The sequence below is a fragment of the Pseudophryne corroboree genome, chromosome 3 (assembly GCF_028390025.1).
Source record: "Pseudophryne corroboree isolate aPseCor3 chromosome 3, aPseCor3.hap2, whole genome shotgun sequence".
NCBI lineage: Eukaryota > Metazoa > Chordata > Amphibia > Anura > Myobatrachidae > Pseudophryne > Pseudophryne corroboree.
Window position 1 is genome coordinate 318377545 of NC_086446.1, and position 14896 is coordinate 318392440.

A 14896-nucleotide genomic window follows, 5' to 3' on the forward strand; every position below is an offset into this window, starting at 1 on the left:
GCCTGCACAGTCTATCTTTTCTTGCGATACCAACCCCACGGGAGCGCACATCGGTATTGCAAGCTGTGTACACATAGGGGGTAATTCCAAGTTGATCGCAGCAGGATTTTTGATAGCAATTGGGCAAAACCATGTGCACTGCAGGGGAGGCAGATATAACATGTGCAGAAAGAGTTAGATTTGGGTGGGTTGTTTTATTTCTGTGCAGGGTAAATACTGGCTGCTTTATTTTTACACTGCAAATTAGATTGCAGATTGAACACACCCCACCCAAATCTAACTCTCTCTGCACATGTTATATCTGCCTCCCCTGCAGTGCACATGGTTTTGCCCAATTGCTAACAAAAATCCTGCTGCGATCAACTCAGAATCACCCCCATGGTGCGATTTGCACTAACTTTCCTTACAATTTTGACTATGTAGGCCCTCATTCCGAGTTGATTGCACCAAGTAACTTTTTGCTGCTGGTGCGATCAACTAATCTCCGTCTATGGTGGAGTGTATTTTAGCATAGCAGGGCTGCGATCACTTGTGCAGCCCTACTATGCTAAAAAAGTTTCTTGCAAAACAAGACCAGGGTAAGAGTTACTTACCCTGTGCAACGGATCCAGCGATGAATGTCCCGGTCCTGACGTCAGACATCCGCCCTCCAAACGCCTCGCCTGTGTTGGACTCACCACGTCTGGAAAACGGTGAGTATCGGCCCTAAAACGCCTCCCGCCTGTCCTTCATCTTGCGATCGCCGCTGTGATCACATTTGTCGCTGGCGGTGTCATTGCCTGGCGGGGGGGGGGGGGGGGAATGGGGGAGAGCCACGCGCAGACGGGGGAGAGCAGCACTACAGCAGCGGGCAGCGTAGCTGGACGATGTCACAGCCGCCTCTCACAACAGCGTCAACCCGGCTCCAGCAACCGGGACCTCGCTTGCTGGAGCCGGGTGGACGCTGCAGTGAGCGGCAGCTGTGACATTCTCCGGCCATGCTGCCCGCTGCTGTAGCGCGGCTCTCCCCCTTCTCCCCCCCCCGTCTCCTCCTCGTCTCTTCTGGCGCTGCTCTCTCGCCCTGCCCGCGGCTCTCCCTTATCTCAGCTCCTGCATCTCAATTCGACTTTTTTCAAAGTCGAATTGAGATTGCTTTGAATAGCCCAGGTCAGATCCATTCTGACAAATGAATGTTGGAATGGATCCGACTTCAATTGTATATACCCCTAAGTCTTGTAGAGAGATAAAGTGGACTGTGATAAAGTACCAGCCAATCAGCTGCTAAATTCCATGTTACATGCTGGGTTTGAAAATTGACAGTCTGGTACTTTATCTTTGTCCACTTTATCTCTCTGCAAGGCTTAGTAAATATACCCTTTTATCTGCATATACCACTGTAGTGTATAGTGCCAAGCTGGTCCATGGTGCTTATACCATTCAAGCCTGCTTTGAATTTACAAAGTGGAAAGCAGATAGTAATTTATTATTGGTGTAATTGCATCAGATCGTGTATAATTCTTAACTACCCCTTCTTCTCAGTGTTAGAGTGTACAGAGCTCATCATTACAACAACGTACGAAATGTACTTCTCTGACTTGTTCAGCTTCTTCTCCAGATACTTGATAGATGTCTTGCTGGGGATTTTTACCATGGACAGCTCCTTGTTGTATCTGGTATGATTACATGGCATTGTGCACAAACAGTAACCTCCATCCTTCTCCGTTAATAAACCTTCAGAGACAGGGAACAATGAACACAATGAACAGAACTAGCATTTATTAATATCCACTGTACTTCCTGTACACAATGTTCAGGCTACATGGAGAAAGCACAATGTGCAATTGGAAAAATAAATGGAGATGGAAAATTGATTTATTGTAATTTGCAGTAGATTTTGTTATCAAACTAGTTTAAAGATTTTATTTAGTTGCATAATATATGTAGTAGGTGTACACAACCAATTGTATACCACTAATATATTTATTAACAAGCGGATTGATCAATGATTTTTTTTATTTTATTGCTACAGTACATATCATGGTGATAATGGCACCTGAGTGATACTAGGGTGGTCATTCTGAGTTGTTCGCTCGCTAGCAGTTTTTAGCAGCCGTGCAAATGATATGCTGCCGCCCACTGGGGAGTGTATTTTAGCTTAGTAGAAGTGCGGACGAAAGGATCGCAGAGCGGCTACAAAGTTTTTTTGTGCAGTTTCAGAGTAGCTCTAAACCTACTCAGCGCTTGCGATCACTTCAGACTGTTTAGTTCCTGTTTTGACGTCACAAACACGCCCTGCGTTCGTCCAGCCACGCCTGCGTTTTTCCTGGCACGCCTGCGTTTTTTCGATCACTCCCTGAAAACGGCCAGTTGCCACCCAGAAACGCCCACTTCATGTCAATCACTCTGCGGCCAGCAGTGCAACTGAAAAACTTCGCTTGACCCTGTGTGAAACTACATCGTTTGTTGTAATAGTATGTCGTGCGTGCGCATTGCGCGCGCAGAAGTGCCTTTTTATGCCTCATCGCTGCACAGCGACCAAATGCAGCTAGCGATCAACTCGGAATAACCCCCTAGGCCACTCTTCAGACAAGGTTGTTACATTAGCTGACGAGAAGGTTTGGCTAAGTGTGATTCCACAACATGCTGCCTAAAGTTCTTACTTAATAAGCCGTGTAAACATTTAATGGGAGAAGTAGATTTTTGCAGTAGCACTAAGTCAGGTTCCAATGTATAAACAGACAATGTCGACAGTCATTAGGTCGACCCCATATGGTCGACATGCATTATGTCGACACAGACAGAAGGTCACCACTGGAAAAGGTTGCCAGGTTCAAATGGTCAACACACATATGGTCAGCACAACTTTTTTTTTTTAAATGCATATTTTCCACCTTTTTCATACTTTACCATCCACATGGACTATGGGCCTAATTCAGTAAGGATTGCAAATTCTAATTCTAACTCTAATTAGAAGAATTTGCAATCCTGTTGTTAGCATGTTGGGGGCATCCCATCTCAGGGCAAGGCCGCCCAGCATACCGACCGCCGCCTCCCCCCCTTCAACAAGCAGAAATTGGTAACGCATCAAAATTTCTGCTTGTTAGCAGAAATATATGATGCCTCCTGCCGGTGCAGCTTAGCATACATCCAGGACTCCTTGAAAAAGACCCCAGTGCCAGGGTAGAAATGCGTCGGGAGTATTGTTAAACACTCGCCGATGGTGACTGTGAGCAGTGGACCCAGGGGACTTAAGGCAGCGTGAAGAAAACCTGTGTGTGCCCGGGACTCACTTACAAACACGCTGTTTATGAACAGAGGCATCAGTTCATATCCCTCTGGTAATTTCATGTATCACAGCCACTTAGGCGACCCTTTTATAAGTGTGGAGCAACTATTGATATTTTATTTGTATTGTGACTGCTTTGTGTTGATTAAAAACTATACTTCACTATACCATTTTGTAATTGTTTTTGGGTTCATCTGAATCTAATCCCATTGAACAGAGGGAGATCTCAAGATAACCATAATGAGGATGCCATCTAGACAGTAGCGCTGGATAAGTCTTACCTATTTTTTTTTTTTGCGCCCACAGGAGCCCCGCCACCATCTTCCCGTTCATGGCGGCTGCGTGTGACATCTCACAGCCACCACAATCACGCCCCGACATGCCCTGTTTGCGCTGCACCACCCCTGCAATACTCTGTCTCTGCCCTGGTAACGGAGCATTGCCGCCCCTCCCGCCCCGCGACCGCCTCTACCTGTCAATCAGAAATTGCGGGCACATGCACAGGATGGGCGCTGCACATGCATAATTCCAGTTGGATTGCGATTTGCGATCCAACCTGAATTAGCCCCTATGATTGGGAATAGTAACCTGTGCCGAGCGCACCGGTAGCAGAGCGAGGAACCTTGCCCACAGCATGGTGAGTGAACCAAGAAAGGGGACACGGTATACTAACTGGGGTTTCCTGTGTTCTGACAGTGAAAAAGACCCTAAAAAAATTAAAAAAAATCGTGTCAAACTTTTTTTGTTTCAACTTTCTCTAACGTCCTAAGTGGATGCTGGGGACTCCGTAAGGACCATGGGGAATAGCGGCTCCGCAGGAGACTGGGCACATCTAAAGAAAGCTTTAGGATTAACTGGTGTGCACTGGCTCCTCCCCCTATGACCCTCCTCCAAGCCTCAGTTAGATTTCTGTGCCCGACGAGAAGGGTGCACACTAGGGGCTCTCCTGAGCTTCTTAGTGAAAGTTTTAGTTTAGGTTTGTTATTTTCAGTGAGACCTGCTGGCAACAGGCTCACTGCATCGAGGGACTAAGGGGAGAAGAAGCGAACTCACCTGCGTGCAGAGTGGATTGGGCTTCTTGGCTACTGGACATTAGCTCCAGAGGGACGATCACAGGTTCAGCCTGGATGGGTCCCGGAGCCGCGCCGCCGGCCCCCTTACAGAGCCAGAAGAGCGAAGAGGTCCGGAAAAATCGGCGGCAGAAGACGTTCCTGTCTTCAATAAGGTAGCGCACAGCACTGCAGCTGTGCGCCATTGCTCTCAGCACACTTCATACTCCGGTCACTGAGGGTGCAGGGCGCTGGGGGGGGCGCCCTGAGACGCAATAAAACACGATAAAAATACCTTACATGGCAAAAAATGCATCACATATAGCTCCTGGGCTATATGGATGCATTTAACCCCTGCCAGAATATACAGAAAAACGGGTGATAAGGCCGCCGAAAAGGGGGCGGAGCCTATCTCCTCAGCACACTGGCGCCATTTTCCCTCACAGCTCAGTTGGAGGGAAGCTCCCTGGCTCTTCCCTGCACTACAGAAAGGGTTAAAAAAAGAGAGGGGGGCACTAATTAGGCGCAGTATTAAAACATACAGCAGCTATAAGGGGAAAAACACTTATATAAGGTTATCCCTGTATATATATATAGCGCTCTGGTGTGTGCTGGCATACTCTCCCTCTGTCTCCCCAAAGGGCTAGTGGGGTCCTGTCCTCTATCAGAGCATTCCCTGTGTGTGTGCTGTGTGTCGGTACGTTTGTGTCGACATGTATGAGGAAAAATGATGTGGAGACGGAGCAGAGTGTCTGTAACAGTGATGTCACCACCTAGGGGGTCGACACCTGAGTGGATGTACTGTTGAAAATTACGTGACAGTGTCAGCTCTATATAAAAAAACAGTGGTTGACATGAGACAGCCGGCTACTCAGCTTGTGCCTGTCCAGACGTCTCATAGGCCGTCAGGGGCTCTAAAGCGCCCGTTACCTCAGATGGCAGATACAGACGCCGACACGGATACTGACTCCTGTGTCGACGGTGAAGAGACAACCGTGATTTCCAGTAGGGCCACACGTTACATGATTGAGACAATGGAAAATGTTTATACATTTCTGATAATACGAGTACCACCAAAAAGGGGTATTATGTTCGGTGAGGGAAAAACTACCTGTAGTTTTCCTGAATCTGAAAAATAAAATGAGGTGTGTGATGATACGTGGGTTTCCCCCCGATAACAATTGATAATTTCTTAAAAAGTATTGGCTGTATACCCTTTCCCGCCAGAGGTTAGGGTGCGTTGGGAAACACCCCCTAGGGGGGATAAGGCGCTCACACGCTTGTAAGAACAAGGGCTCTACCTTCTCATGAGATGGCCGCCCTTAAGGATCCTGCTGATAGAAAGCAGGAGGGTATCCAAAAATGTATTCACACACATACTGGTGTTATACTGCGACCAGCAATCGCCTCAGCCTGGAGGTGCAGTGCTGGGTTGGCATGGTCGGATTCCCTGACTGGAAATATTGATATCCTAGATAAGGATAGTATATTATTGCCTATAGAGCATTTAAAAGATGCATTTCTATATATGCATGATGCACAGCGGAATATTTGCCGACTGGCATCAAGTATAAGTGCGTTGTCCAATTCTACCAGTAAAATGGTCAGGTGATGCGGATTCCAAACGGCATTTGGAAGTATTGCCTTTAAAAGGGGACATTTGGGGTCGGTCTTTTAGACCTGGTGGCCACGGCAACAACTGGGAAATCCACGTTTGTACCCCAGGTCGCCTCTCAAAATAAGACGCCGTATTATCAGGCGCAGTCCTTTGTTGGCTAGCGGACAAAAGGTTCCTCTTTTCTGCTCGTGACAGAGGGAGAGGAAAAAGGCTGAAGAGATTACCCAGTTCCCAGGAACAGAAATCCTTTCCCGCCTCTGCAAAAGCCCTCAGTATGACGCTAGGGCCTTACAAACTCAGGCACGGTGGGGGCCCGTTCTCAATGAATTTCAGTGCGCAGTGGGCTCACTCGCAAGTAGACCCCTGGATCCTTCAGCAGCAGGTGATAATCAAGGTACCCCTCCTGCACCAGGGAACGGGGTATTATTCCACACTATTGTGGTACCGAAGCCAGACGGCCCGGTGAAACCGATTCTAAATCTAAAATCTTTGAACACTTACATACAGAGGTTCAAATTCAAGATTGAGTCACTCAGAGCAGTGATTGCGAACCTGGAAGAAGGGGACTACATGATGTCTTGGGACATCAAGGATGCTTACCTTCATGTCAAAGTTTACCCTTCTCACCAAGGGTACCTCAGGTTATGGTACAGAACTGTCACTATCAGTTCAGACGCTGCCGTAGGGATGGTCCACGGCACCCCGGGTCTTTACCAAGGTAATGGCCGAAATGATATCCCTTCGAAGGAAGGGAATTTTAGTTATCCCTTACTTGGACGATTCCCTGATAAGGGTAAGATCCAGGGAACAGTTGGAAGTCGGTGTAGCACTATCTCAGGTAGTGTTGCGGCAGCACGATTGGATTCTCAATATTCCAAAATCGCAGCTGGTTCCGACGACTTGTCTTCTGTTTCCTAGGGATGTTCCTGGACACAGTCCAGAAAAAAGGTGTTTCTCCCGGAAGAGAACACCAGGGAGTTATCCGAGCTAGTCAGGAACCTCCTAAAACCGAACCAAGTCTCAGTGCATCAATGCACAAGGGTTCTGGGTAAAAATGGTGGCTTCCTACGAAGCAATCCCATTTGTTAGATTCCACGCAAGAACTTTCCAGTGGAACCTACTGGACAAATGGTCCGGGTCGCATTTTCAGATGCATCAGCGAATAACCCTGTCACCAAGGACAAGGGTATCCATCATGTGGTGGTTGCAGAGTGCTCATCTTCTAGAGGGCCGCAGATTCGGCATTCAGGACTGGGTCCTGGTGACCACGGATGCCAGCCTGCGAGGCTGGGGAGCAGTCACACAGGGAAGGAATATCCAGGGCTTAGGGTCAAGCCTGGATACATCACTTCACATAAATATCCTGAAGCTAAGGGCCATTTACAATGCTCTAAGCTTAGCAAGACCTCTGCTTCAAGGTCAGCCGGTGTTGATCCAGTCGGACAACATCATGGCAGTCACCCACGTAAACAGACAGGGTGGCACAAGAAGCAGGAGGGCAATGGCAGAAGCTGCAGGGATTCTTCGCTGGGCGGAAAATCATGTGATAGCACTGTCAACAGTATTCATTCCGGGAGTGGACAACTGGGAAGCAGACTTCCTCAGCACGACCTCCACCCGGGAGAGTGGGGACTTCACCCAGAAGTCGTCCACATGATTAAAAAACTCGACAGGTATTGCGCCAGGTCAAGAGACCCTCAGGCAATAGTTGTAGACGCTCTGGTAACACCGTGGGTGTACCAGTCAGTGTATGTGTTCCCTCCTCTGCCTCTCATACCCAAGGTACTGAGATTGATAAGATGGAGAGGAGAAAGCACTATATTCGTGGCTCCGGATTGGCCAAGAAGGACTTGGTAACCGGAACTTCAAGAGATGCTCACGGAGGATCCGTGACCTCTACCTCTAAGAAGGGACCTGCTCCAGCAAGTACCCTGTCTGTTCCAAGACTTACCGCGGCTGCGTTTGACGGCATGGCGGTTGAACGCCGGATCCTGAAGGAAAAAAGGCTTTCCGGATGAAGTCATCCCTATCCTGATCAAAGCCAGGAAGGATGTAACCGCAAAAACATTATCACCGCAATTGGCGAAAATATGTTGCGTGGTGCGAGGCCAGTAAGGCCCGACGGAGGAAATTCAACTGGGTCGATTCCTACATTTCCTGCAAACAGGAGTGTCTATGGGCCTGAAATTGGGGTCCATTAAGGTTCAAATTTGCGGCCCTGTCAATTTTCTTCCAAAAAGAACTAGCTTCAGTCCCTGAAGTTCAGACGTTTGTAAAAGGGGTACTGCATATACAGCCTCCTTTTGTGCCTCCAGTGGCACTTTGGGATCTCAATGTAGTTTTGGGTTCCAAAAGTCACATTGGTTTGAACCACTTAAATCTGTGGAGTTAAAATATCTCACATGGAAAGTGGTCATGCTGTTGGCCCTGGCCTGGGCCAGGCGCGTGTCAGAATTGGCGGCTTTATCCTGAAAAAGCCCTTATCTGATTTTCCATTCGGATAGGGCGGAATTGAGGACTCGTCCTCAGTTTCTCCCCAAGGTGGTTTCAGCGTCTCACCTGAACCAACCTATTGGTGGTGCCTGCGGCTACTAGGGACTTGGAGGCCTCCAAGTTGCTAGACGTTGTCAGTGCCCTGAAAATATATGTTTCCAGGACGGCTGGAGTCAGGAAATCTGACTCGCTGTTTATCCTGTGTGCACACAACAAGCTGGGTGCTCCTGCTTCTAAGCAGACTATTGCTCGTTGGATTTGTAGTACAATTCAGCTTGCACATTCTGTGGCAGGCCTGCCACAACCAAAAATCTGTAAATGCCCACTCCACAAGGAAGGTGGGCTCATCTTGGGCGGCTTCCCGAGGGGTCTCGGCTTTACAACTTTGCCGAGCAGCTACTTGGTCAGGAGCAAATACGTTTGTAAAATTCTACAAAATTAATATCCTGGCTGAGGAGAACCTGGAGTTCTCTCATTTGGTGCTGCAGAGTCATCCGCACTCTCCCGCCCGTTTGGGAGCTTTGGTATAATCCCCATGGTCCTTACGGAGTCCCCAGCATCCACTTAGGACGTTAGAGAAAATAAGAATTTACTTACCGATAATTCTATTTCTCATAGTCCGTAGTGGATGCTGGGCGCCCATCCCAAGTGCGGATTGTCTGCAATACTTGTACATAGTTATTGTTACAAAAATCGGGTTATTATTGTTGTGAGCCATCTTTCAGAGGCTCCTCTGTTATCATACTGTTAACTGGGTTCAGATCACAGGTTATACGGTGTGATTGGTGTGGCTGGTATGAGTCTTACCCGGGATTCAAAATCCTTCCTTATTGTGTACGCTCGTCCGGGCACAGTATCCTAACTGAGGCTTGGAGGAGGGTCATAGGGGGAGGAGCCAGTGCACACCAGTTAATCCTAAAGCTTTCTTTAGATGTGCCCAGTCTCCTGCGGAGCCGCTATTCCCCATGGTCCTTACGGAGTCCCCAGCATCCACTACGGACTATGAGAAATAGAATTATCGGTAAGTAAATTCTTATTATTTCCCATGTTGACCTTCTCCTGTGTCGACCTAATACATGTCGACTTTTTGTCAGTGTTGACCATATGGGGTTGACCTAATGACCTTCGACCTAGACATTGTCGATCTTCTATATCACAGCCTACACAGTCAGCCCAACAAATATATATGGCTTGTAAATATGCCACTTCCTTTTTATAAGAATGACAATTTAATGGAAATGATATGCTGCCCTTTATCTGACATCAAATTAGTATTTCTAAGTATTATATTATAGGTAATGATGGTACTTCTAATGTACATTTTGTTATATCTGAAAGAAACAGAGATCTTCATCTATTGATCAGTATATGATAAATCCAAAATATATCTCTCTCCATTGGGTGATAAGATATAATTACACTCGCAGAAGATGCAATGAAGAAACATGCAAATAATTAACTGGTTAAATAAAGGAAAAAAAAATCTGATCTGAGGTAAAAACAACAATACCCTAATTAAATAGATGATTCAAAATACTAAACATCAAGAAAAGCAATCTAATTTGCATAAAGAGTAGAAATGAACTATAGCAAGAGGTGCTAATGTGTAGAGATGTAATCAGATTTCATGTGATATTAGGCTTATTAACAACATTAACAGATTTGTCATGCTTGTGATCTGTACAATACACAGATTTAATGGAATGTGGGGGTGTTTTTTCAGTGTTTATAAGATCAGATACATAGTTTGTGTCACTACACATTAAGAAGTGTACTGTTTGCTGTGTAATACAATGTAATATTTGTTGCAATATGTGTGTTCAGGTGGCGGTGAAATGGCATAGTGATATTGCCAGGGGCATTTCAAGAGAGGAGGGGACCCACGTGAGCCTCCGTTGCGGGCCCCCTCCTCTCTCCGGCAGCACGTAGACTCTGGCATAAAGCCAGAGTCTACTGGGCATGCGCAGGTCTCCAGTAACATGGCGCCCGCGTCTTGTTCCCTGGGACATCTCCAGTGCGCATGCACAAATCACTCGAAAATGGCTGCGGTGGCTTTGTGTCCGCACTGCAGGGATGCTGCCGCAGGATTTCGGAGGGGTAAATATACTATATGGCTGCAGTGTGCGCGGTGAGGGACCCCCCCGAACCTAGGGGCATCGTACACACTGTACCCATTATAGAAACACCTATGGATGGTGCTCTGAGTCAGTGAACAGTCTAGTGGGGATGTTTATTCAGCAGTTATGTGAAAAGTACAGCCTTACTAACAGTTTTGTTTACACATAGTGGAGCATGTAGGTCACAAGCAGGTCACTGATGAGGGTAGTGCTGCAGGAAGCACCACCAGTGTCTTTAGCAGCGTGGATCAGCTGAGAGCTAAGTAATAGAAGATTTCTGTCTTCCACTGTTGCGCTCTAACACAGTGACAAGATGGCACTGCACATGAAGCATGGTCGTGGCCATCTTTGTTAGGGATTTAAAGCGTTCCTGTAGGCACCTAAAATTGGAGTATGGGCAGTAGCGCTCTCCAACAGCAATATATAATATATTGGAATTCTTTTCTTCTTTAGGGTAGACTTGAATAACCTGAGGTTCTCCAGAATTACTGAACTGTCTACTATGCTATATGTACAATAGCTGGACAGCCCCAGGTTGCAGGCTTTTGCTTGTGTTGTTAAACACTAATGTACAATGTACTCGCTAGCTCTGTTTCTCATCTATTGAACATATTGATCCATTTGTTTTATTCTTCTACATCCTTGATGTATTAGCTGACTTGTGCGACAAGATGCATTAGCTGAATTGTATGACAGCTTATTGTTAAAAGAAACACTTTGCTATCTGGGTCATTAGACAGTGAAATGATACAGAAAAATAAGTGGTGAGAAACACAAGAAAATCACCCGTGAAATAGTCCCGATCCAGTGGTGAGCAGCGTTTTCTGTTTATATAGATCAAGATATGAAAAGACTCATGTGGATGTGTGCACACACATACATTTCCCTTCGGTGGTTTTTAAGCTCCTTGGCTTAAACCTCATCCTATGTAATTCTACAGAAAAATGTTCAGAAAGATGCTTGGTATGAAACGCCGTGTGCCAGCATTAAAATGCTGCATGCATTTGCATTATCTTTCTTCCTATGGTTGCAGCCAGCTACAATCTAGCCATAGCCCTTAAGTTATTTTTCTCCTAAGTGTGATAACTATTATGTTAGTGTTCAGAAATGATTAGAGCAGCTCACATCTAGACCTCTCTACTTGAGACTAACCCCATTATAGCATATAAGATTTTACCAAAGTGTAGCCTTATTATGTTTCTGAAATATTATCTTTTTCTATATAGCGTTTTATCTATTAATATGATTGATATTTTGTATAAAGGAATGTTACACTCCGTCAGCTAGTTTATGACTATCTATTTACCCAATTACTTATGAAATGTTTAAAGTAAAATGTGTATTATGAGGTATATGTAGAGATAATTCCTCACATACTGTGCAAACGAAGGCAGTTTAGGGTTAAAATGGAGGGACAAGATTAGGCCCCCGTCTGGAAAGATCTATCTCAAGGATTCATTATAATTAAAACACTTGCTCACATTAAAATGAACGGCAAATAATGAATATACAACCGTCATGATATTCCATTTTTTAGAATCATTAAAGCAGTAACAGAAATGAACATTTGTTATGACACTACAGGATTTATGTATTAATGAAAAAACAAGCAGATTAATCAGCAAGTGTTTATACAGTCCTGTGCATGGGGGCGATCACAGGGCCGGGATCCAAATGGCACGATGTATGATTCCAACACTCGTTTCCCACATGCAGTGACAGGCGGTCAGATGACAGCAGACCGCAACCTTCATCATCACCAAACTGGGCACTGTCCCTCCGGTATGCTCTTGCAGACTCTTGTAAGCGATTCAGATAAATCTGTGTAACACTATATACTGTATATATATATATATATATATATATATATAATTTATACACACATATATACTGTACGTACAAAGAGGTAACTATGCCCCGAAACATTGGTATATCACCATCATTTTCATACACCTGAAATTGATTTAATAGTCCCTGAGTGCCATTGCTTGTTTCTGTGTGCATATACATACATACGGTATATAATATATATATCTACTACAGGCATGTCCAAACTGCGGCCCTCCAGCTGTTGTGAAACTACATATCCCAGCATGCCCTGACAGAGTTTTGCTGTCAGAGAATGCTAAAGCTGTGTCAGTGTATGCTGGGATGTGTAGTTTCTCAACAGCTGGAGGGCCGCAGTATGGACATGCCTGATCTATTATTATTATTATTATCATTTATTTATATGTTATTTGTTCTACTAGCTAGTAGAACAAAGGCACTCTCCAAATTATTAGTTGAAAAAGTCTTTAATTTTTTTTTGCGTTCAGGGTAGCCGACGTGACATTTCGATTCCTTTTAGGAATCTTTATCAAGGCATCGATAAATATTGCAGGTGCTTTTGGCTTTGTTGTCTAGTCATCCTGCATGCTGCTACGATCTGCGGCTATTTCTCCCTGATGGTAATGCATGATAAATAAGTACCTGCCTGTATTTCTCAGCACTGAAGCACAAAGAAACTGGCAACGTTGAGGAACATAGACGCAGTTGTCAGCCAAGGAAACTTAGGGGGTAATTCAGACCTGATCGCTGCTGTGCATTTTCGCACAGCGGGCGATCAGATCTGAACTGCGCATGCGTATGCACCACAATGTGCTGGCGCGTTGCACAACAGCACCGGGTGTCGGTGCCTAGTGACGGGTTGGTGCGAAAAAAATGATTGCACGGCCGATCGCAAGGTGATTGACAGGAAGTGGCCGTTTGTGGGTGTCAACTGACCGTTTTGCAGGAGTGTCCAGAAAAACGCAGGCGGCCTCAGGTGTTTGGAGGGAGGGTGTCCGACGTCAGCTCCGACCCCGATCACCATTAATCCATTGCACCATCTCAGTAAGTCCTGGGCTGCGCAGAGACTGCACAAACTGATGTTTGTGCCACTCTGCTAAAGAAGCGAACACACACTTGCACAGCCTTTACCCCTCCCCCTGCAGGCGGTGACTATCTGATCGCAGGGCTGCAAAAAATGCACCCTAGCGATCAGGTCTGAATTACCCCCTTAGTGCATCAGATGAAAGACACATCGTGCTTACTTCCCTATGAAATCAGAAGATGTCCAGCAGTGCCATCAGCTCAGAACTGGCAGAAACTGGTGGAACCCCGGTACACCCATCTACTGTTTTGAGAAGTCTAGCTAGAATTTGCCTTCATGGAAGAATTTCTGTCAAAAAGCCATACCTTCAACGTGGAAACAAGGCCAAGCTGCTCAACTATCCATAACAATGGGAACTGGGGTGCAGAAAAATGGCAGCAGGTGCTCTGGACTGAAGAGTCAAACTTTTAACTATTTGGCTGTAACAGAAGGGCTGGAGAATGGTACAATAATGAGTGTCTACAGGCAACAGTGAAGCATAGTGGAGGTTCTTTGCAAGTCTGGGGCTGCATTGCAGCAAATGAAGATGGGGATTTGGTCAGGATTAATTGTGTCCTCAATGCTGAGAAAGACAGGCAGGTACTTATCCATCATGCAATACCATCAGGGAAGCATCTGATTGGCTCCAATTTTTTTCTGCAGCAGGACAATGACCCCAAACATACAGCCAATGTCATTAAGAACTATCTTCAGTGTAACAAAAAACAAGGAGTCCTGGATATGGCCCCCACAGAGCTCTGATCTCAACGTCCTTGAGCCTCCCTGCCGAGTTCCTTCATAAATGTGTGCAAATGTACTTAGAAGAGTTGATGCTGTTTTGAAGGCAAAGGGTGATTTGATTTAGATAATGAAATATTGATTTGATTTAGATTTCTCTTTTGTTCATTCACTTTGCATTTTGTTAATTGATAAAAATAAACTATTAACACACACACACATATATATATATATATATATATACTAGCGTTTGCCCGTGGCTTTGCTCACGCTGGTTATTGCTCAGTGGAAATAATTTTACGAAGACAGTAGTGCCATTTAATATTGTGATGTCTATTGTAGTCATTGATCAGAAAATGTTTTTGTAAACAATATTTGCAGTTTTTCCTTCAGGGATTAACACAAAAAGATGGTTTGGGCTAATAACTTGTGAGAAAGCCACATAAAGCTGCCCATGGGAGAAGCAGTTGCTTCTGAGATTTACGCCTGCAGCCCTGAGCTTTTGCCTCTGTGACAGTACACCGGTAAGCAATTATCCACAGCTTTCTATTTATTTATTTTTCATGTAAACCACTAAATCCAATTCAAGGGGGTGATCAATCTCACAGTCCAGTCTAAGATCACTTTAGTCAAACAAATATTATCTTGGAGATCCCAAATCTGTTTCTGCTTAACCTACAGTAACACGGAAAGGTTGCAAGCAACATGGCCAGCAACTCGTGATAT

At 45.4% G+C, this 14896-nt stretch overlaps 1 protein-coding gene across 3 annotated transcripts in view; it reads right to left on the reverse strand.

Moving 5' to 3' along the window:
- The window catches only part of ASIC2 (acid sensing ion channel subunit 2), a 1301501-nt gene that overhangs the window by 25065 nt on the left and 1261540 nt on the right, over positions 1-14896 (reverse strand). For all 3 annotated transcript variants that reach the window (XM_063959472.1, XM_063959471.1, XM_063959473.1), the window contains exon 6: positions 1557-1710. In XM_063959472.1, coding sequence (XP_063815542.1) covers positions 1557-1710 — 154 coding nt within the window. The remainder of the gene's footprint in view (positions 1-1556; positions 1711-14896) is intronic.